The 7,481-nt window shown below is 38.1% G+C and overlaps 1 protein-coding gene across 1 annotated transcript; it reads left to right on the forward strand.

Annotated features, from left to right (window-relative positions):
* Window positions 1-399: 399 nt before the first annotated feature.
* dnai7 (dynein axonemal intermediate chain 7) lies at window positions 400-6,919 on the forward strand (the record flags this gene model as incomplete). The annotated part of the gene is made up of 16 exons (XM_081362639.1): window positions 400-444; window positions 716-733; window positions 1,032-1,119; window positions 1,204-1,295; window positions 1,442-1,546; window positions 1,633-1,770; window positions 3,106-3,240; window positions 3,325-3,428; window positions 3,503-3,800; window positions 3,886-3,994; window positions 4,806-4,969; window positions 5,061-5,235; window positions 5,352-5,566; window positions 6,149-6,307; window positions 6,427-6,540; window positions 6,644-6,919. The coding sequence occupies 16 exons, from the start codon at window positions 400-402 to the stop codon at window positions 6,917-6,919; spliced, it is 2,235 nt and encodes a 744-aa protein (XP_081218765.1).
* Between the last annotated feature and the right edge of the window lie 562 nt (window positions 6,920-7,481).

Consider the following 7,481-nt stretch of genomic DNA (forward strand, 5'->3'; position numbering starts at 1 on the left):
CAGCATTTGTTATCAATAGTAAATTAGCTTGCCTAACAACAAAGTAGCGTAGCAAACATAGAGTAGCATTAATACCATCCATGTAGAGAAGATTCAAAAAGTCTTTGTGCTCAAAAAAACAAAGACGACAGACTCATCTTGTGCGCCATCTTGTGTGAAGAAGACAATACTACTGCTAAAGTCAAATTATTAAATGTGTCCAGGAGATGACAATATTGACAAGCTTTCATACAAGCTTAGTTTTTGCAAAATGAACAAAACTCTATTGGACTACTGTATCAGGACGTTGAGTACACTTTTAATGGTTGTTTGTAAGTTCTTCCCCATGATATTTGTATTTTTCTATCAGACGTTTCCCGCTTGTAAGTGATTGTTTTCTATCTCTCGTGCGCCATTGCCATGGTGACCAGACGCCTGCCTGCTACCCGAGAGCTTTTCAACATGGTAAGTCAAGGTTTCCCAATGTTTTTAAGAAAGAAAAAATGTTAAAGCAACAAAATATAAGCACATATGTGCTATAAAGTCTATGTTCAGTATATTAATAATGGCTGCTTATTTAATGAAACATAAAAAGCAAAAGCGAAGTGTCGAGACAAAATGTGAACTTAGCATTGACATATGTTAGCAATGCCTGTCTGATTTTATACTTACCTTTGACTTTTTGTCTGTGATGTTTTCCCTTTAATTCATTTATTTCTCATTTGTTCTTCTACAGCCACCAAAGGATGGAAAAGTATGTTTTTTTTTTTTTTTTGGAAATCTATATTTATAACAGCTTTCAAGCTCAAATTAGTTTTATTTTATTAACATTCTAAATGTGTTTTTTTTTGTCAGGTAGGCTTGTAGGTGTATTTTTAAAAATAAAATCTGTATAATAACATCTCTTCACTTACTAATTTGTTTTATTAGAAAGTTGTGTTAAACTATAATTGCAGCTATAAACTTTAAGCTGAAAAATTGTTTCATTAAAAAGGAAAGAAATAATTTGCTCACTTTACACAGCATAAATAACTTGCATCTTTTATATCCAGTCTGCAAAAAAGAAAGGAGGAAAAATCAGCAAGGCTGAGAGGGAGAGATTGCAGAGAGAGGCAGATGAACAAAGATTGAGAGAGGAAGGTATATCTGCAGCATTAAAGTAATTTAATTTTAAATTAGTTTTTTGATTGATAACAAATCTGTATACTTCGTTTTGTCCTGTAGAAGAAGCTCGTCTCGTTGCTGAACGTGAGGAGAATGAACGGCTGGAGAGGGAGCGAATAGAACAAGAGAAACAACAGCTACTTGAGTTAAAGGTCTGATGAACTTTCATTTGAACATTCACAGTTGTGTTGCAGACATTTACCTGCAGGCTTTAGTGCATATGCAGCTGTCTGTACTGATGGATTGTGTGTGACAAGTTTGGATGTAATGATTGATTAACGCCTGTCAATGTCCACAGGACAGAGAGCGCAGAGAGGACGAGCTGAATGAACTGCGGCACATTCTAGATGAGAATCACTCTGCAGTCACCACGTGGGAATCAGAATGCAGGAACAAAGCTAAGGTAAGACTCATGTAGCTTTATCTCAGGGTAATTCTGAGGCTACTAAAAGTGTGTTACAGGATGATTTGTTTTCTGGTATTTTCTAGTGGGAGCGTTACATGCGTTGCGACGGCAGTCCGGATCCAGCTGTGCAGCCGGAAATCAACTCCTTCATCAGTTTGTGGAGAGAAGACTCTGAAACCCAAATCGAGAAGGTCTTGGAAAACTGTGCTCTGGCTCTTCAGGTGAGACCAGCTCTCTGGATGTTTTATTTCCTTCTGGGAAATGATACAAAAGCTGATGAAATGTCAGACGTAAGGGCCGTTCACAACAAGGATGCAGAGGTGGCCTTTGCAAATCGGAGGCCCATTTCAAAGAAACAGGCCCCCCATCATTCAGTCAAACAATTTATTAAAAACACAAAAACAGACAATGTTCTAATGCTGCGTTCCAGACAGGTTTTTGAGCACGTAAATCACGACTTCAAACCACGACTCACGACTTTGTAGCGTTCCAGGCCAGTCACGCCAAACTACCATGATCAATGCTGTCAAGTTCAGGTTTACGTCACCTTAACATTTCCATGCGGCAATACACTTTCACGACATACTTATTGTTTCAGACACATAACATTGTAATACATAATCGTGTGTGTATTATTATCATTATTATTATATTATTATTAATTTGACTGCAACGTTATATTGTCCTAAAGTGTATTCTCACCGTGCACCTCCTGGAGAAACACTGCATCTGTAGGGGCTGCCATTGTTGTTTTGTATGGTTTCGCGTGCTATGTGACGTCAGAGCTCGTAACTGGGAGTACATCGATCTAGTACGATTTCACCGGTGGGAAGTAACGGGTTTGACTGCCGTTCCAGTGCACTTTCACGGGTATAAGGTTGGAAAAACACGGGTAAAAGGTTGCCTGGAACGCACCATAAGACTAAAATAAAAGTCACCTAACATTAACTTCTTGTTTATTGTATGAAATCAATAGGCTATCACATTTTGCAATTGTGCTGATATTCGAGAAAACAGCACTCTATAGCCTATCCTGTTATAAATATTAAAAACAAGAACTCATACAAGTACACAAGAATGCTAGGCAGTTCCATAGCAGTGGAATGAAATAAATGCAAGGTCTATACACAAGTTTTTTTAAACTTGCTTTAACTTAAGCGTCGCATTTTTTAGAATGTAGCGTCATGAGCGAGAGACATGAAAGCAATGGAACAATCAAACATGGAAAACAATGGAAAAGCAGCACAGTGGAATGCAAAAACATGTTATGTGTGAATGGCCCCTTAAAAAAAAGAGAATGTTACTGTCCATTGGTGTGGATCCTGCTTATCGTTATAGCAATCTTTATAGTTATCATTCTTTGGCCTTTACTGTACATTGAAACATGGGTATTTAGAGACCACAATGTAAGGGTGGGTTTTTGTGACTCACGCTATTAAGCAACTCACTTAACCACACAATCAACCACATTGCCCTGGCAACATTGTAGCATCATAGTGGTGAGTTTGCATAGGCATGTTTTCTTCAGAAAATCTAAAACAATTTCTTTTGGACAGTTGATAGACGAACTGGACTTCCTCTTGAGTGAGGGTCCTGAGCCATGCACTGCTCAACAGTATCAAGAAACAGTCATTTGTCTACAGAGTATCAACCTCTCCAAACTCAACCAGGCCACTGAGGAGCTACTTAAGGTGTGAGTTCTTCTAAGATCTTCCCATGCAGCTTACTTCTATTTCAACACATATTGGATATAATGTGTTTTGCTCCCCGTCCAGTTTGCAAATTCTAGTCCTGACATTGAGAGTGGCAACATGCAGACTGTAGTCCAGGACGACAATATTACTCTTTGTCTGTGGGCCAACCTCAACAAAAATCCAAGGTTTGTCAGTCTTCATGGTGAAATTTAGGCACTATTGTAGGATAAAGGAAATACTTGACAATCCATGTGTCCAGGTTTAAAGGTTACCGGTTCGAGGAGGTGGGTCTGGGTTTCGAGCTGCCGAAGCCTCTGGCTGTGAGTGACATCGCTGTTCGGATCCTTCACACACGCTATGACCACCTGTCCCACCACAGCGAGCGTGAACAGATCCAGAGGAGGAGATCCATGATGGAGGGCTTTCTCACTGGAGGGCCATCTGAGAGTGCTGCAGAGGTGCAAGATGGGAAGATAGAGGGAGAGGGAGATGAGGGAGAAAGCTCAAAGCAGGTGGAGGAAGAGAGCCGTTCAGTCAGATCAGAGAGCAGGAAGAGGGTGAGTGAGGCTTTGATCTTGTGCACACTACTTGTTTTCTAGTGGATTCTGCCGCTGACAATATTAATGTGTGTCCATGTGTCAGAGTGCTGTGAGTGTGATCTCATCTAAGGAGGGGAGGAAGAGCTCTTCAATCAAGCTGTTAGAGGAAGGAGAAAGTCAGATGGAGGGAATCGCTACAAGTTTAGAAGCTGGTTTGGTCCCTTCCATTTATCGTCTTTCACTTCCTGATTTTCCTCATTTCTTTCCTTCTTTTATTATATGAGGATGAAATCTTTATCACGTAAAAAAACTAAATATATCATTTGTATATAATTTATATAAATTGAATTGTTCCATATTTGAAAAAAAATGTACTTAAAGCTCCTGTTTAATAGTAAAAATATGCACATCAGAGTTATAATAATAACATATTAATGGGCCAAATGCAATGCGTTTAATATTATCAGACATAGCAGAATAATTATTTTTTTGTGGTTATTATTAATTATTATGTATGTGGACACTGCTGCCACGATTTTATAAAAGCAATAAACCACTGAAGGATGTTCATAGTCTACCTCACAAAAGCATGAATTGCATGTGACTGCGTGAGTTCGAGTTGAGATCTATATTAATATGTACATGCTATGCTATGTATGTTGCTTTGCATACAAAGCCTTAGTTACACTACGGAACTGTATTAAGTGGCAAATTATGTTTTTTTTCTAATTATTAATATTATTTAACTATGCTTTGCATGGCACCTTAAAACCCTGCTTACTTGTACTTGGGTATTAAAATTTTACCCAATAAAAATGTCAAATTATTTTGATGTTAGGATGATATCCAATTAATCATTGGTCAAAATGCTATACTACTTTTAATTAAATAAAAATAAAAACATACTGCAAGTTAATTTAGGCATCACAACAGTATAACAAAGTATGATGATGGAATTTAATTTTGAGATCTGCTAAAGATTACAGTGTGTTATTAAACTAATCTTTATTAAATTGTCTCTAGATCAAAATGGCTCCAACCCATCACAAGCTGAACTGGTGTTTGACAGTGCTGACATACATATAGTGGATCTGCAACAGTTCACACCCTTGGGCGGAGTCTTCTACTTTGATGTCTTCCATCTACCACCCCAGTCTCATATAGTGAAGGGCTGGGAAATGAGAGAGGTACATCTTGGGATGTAACCAGGGACACTCTGCAAGAGATCATAGAAAGTAATTTTCATTAATAATCATTTGCTGTTGTGCTTCTTCATAGTTGTTAGAGACCGGTCTCCAGGTGTTCCCCTATCCCACAGAGCAGAGCTCTACCTCAGTGAGGCTGGATGAACACAGTAGCACTGTTGTCTCATTGCCTGTAGAGGTCACTGTAGCTCTTCCTGACTCAATAATGTTTCTGGAGGGTCCACAAGTGGCACGCTGGGATCCCATCGGTGAACAATTTACACCACACGTACAGTATATGCAACAATAGATTTTATATTGTATACATTCATATCTTAATACAGTATTTTAACTCATGCTTGTAATTGCTCACCGTTTTCTGCAGGCCAACACTGGCGGACGGACTGCATCTCTGAGACAAATTATGATGCAGAGACCCGGAGCATCTCCTTTCAGATGAATGCATTCTATGCCTTCACATTACTACAAGAGTATTACGCTAATATGCCTTTCCAGTCATGGGAGCTGAGGCCTCTGGGCCAAGACTCAGCATTGTTCACAATCACTGGAGCTCTTACTGAAGTCAGCATCACCATCAAGGCAATAGAGGCCCTGTTCAATCATATCCAAGATATATAAAAACATGTGCCAAATTCTTAGAAATGTTCTCTTAGTATTTGTGTTGGTTTCAACTTAAAATTGTATAAAACAAGACAAAACTAGCATTAAATAATAAGTTAAAACAACTAAAAATCAAGATATTTCTTAGTATTTAGTTATTTTTAAAACAAATATACATATTTCTAGATATCCCTTATTATACTTATTTTGTATTTTCATCAAATATTTAAACTTTTTAAAAAATGTCCCCTACCTGTCTCTGCATGTTGATTCTACTACTTTAATTTGATTTGGAGGACAAAGTGTTTCAAATATTAACAAGAAGCAAAGTTGTTTTATTAAAATACATGCTTGTCACAGATGTTACATGACACAAAATTACTCCATGTATGAATTACATTACAATTACAGAAAAAAAGAATCCTGTCATTGAGACATTTAATTTAGCTAAGCCTTCATTTCAAGGCCATATTGTTTTCGATACATACTGAAGGCCCAAAAAAATGTTTTGCCCTCTGTGTGCAATCACCAGCACTGATCAATAGCTTTTTTGTTCCTCAGGGTAAGCAGTGTATGCTGCAAATGGAGGAGACAAAAGACCTGGATCATATTCTAGGGAAGTGGATGAGCCCCTCAGAACTGCAGAAGGCCATGAGGAGAGCTGGGATCAATATATTTGTGAATGAGTATTCAGACAAGTACGTCAGCATCAACTCAAAGGTAACAAAGGGGCTGAATTGCCTTGGACCCAATTCAGTAATTAACTGTTAAACAGACCAGTTATATCAAAACCCAGCTTTGAGCTTACTATATATTTTTATACATTTTCTCATTTTTAGGACCCATTAATAGAGCACACAGTGTATGAACAGATGGCCCTAATGTCCTCAGCTGTGGCTTTTTCCTGGAGCCGCTGGAACACACAATGCGGACAAGAGCACCTTGTTCTTCAGGTATGTTATACACACCTACAGTATAAATAGACTGAAGCCCTATTGAACTACTGTATATGTTCTTTTTAAGCAGGCAGTACCTCTAACCTTTTGACTCTGGTAGGCGTGTGAACAGCTGGAAGCGGTGCCAGTGGCTGAGGAGATGTGGTCTCTTTACTTGCTGGGTGCTCAGAGGAACCAGCATCTTAAGATGAAGGAGCATGACATCAGCTTCTCTGCTGAACTGGCCGAGGGCAGCGAGTTCCACTCCACCTTTCTGCACATGCTCAGACAGGACATGAGCATCGAGGGACAAGCTAGAGTCCGTCAGTCTCACTATCTCTACACAGACACCATACAGAGGCTCTTGTGTGCAACACGTGTCCTCACATATTCCTGAGATTAGAAAACACATCCAGGAACAGGCAACACACATGCACACTAATATCTAAAACATTTGACACCTGTTTTGAACTTGTGATAGTCATTGCAATATGTTGAGGATATGAAATTACACTCAGCATACTTCTCTTTATAACCAGCAAGTGGAGCCAAATGATCTTGAATGTTTCTGATACCAGCAAAAATATTAAGAAATATGTAAAAGAAATAAATATAAGATCTCAGATCACTGACCACTGGGCTAAATCATTGACGTTGAGGAAATGTTTATAGAATATAACATGTGAATATAAACTCCCTATAATAAAGTAAATTTTAATCAAATTGATTTTAAATAAAGAAATTACAAAAAGGAGATAAAGTAATAAAATTCTGAAAGGGCATTAAGATTAAGATATTTTTAGCAGTGTGAATGTACACTGAACAAAATTATAAACGCAAAACTTTTGTTTTTGCCCCCATTTTCATGAAGTTCAAAGATCTAAGACTTTTTCTATGTACACCTTAGGCCTATTTCTCTCAAATACTGTTCACAAATCTGTCTAAATTGGTGTTAGTGA

This window comes from Scardinius erythrophthalmus, assembly GCF_964197995.2.
Source record: "Scardinius erythrophthalmus genome assembly, chromosome: 4".
In the NCBI taxonomy this organism is placed as follows: Eukaryota; Metazoa; Chordata; class Actinopteri; order Cypriniformes; family Leuciscidae; genus Scardinius; species Scardinius erythrophthalmus.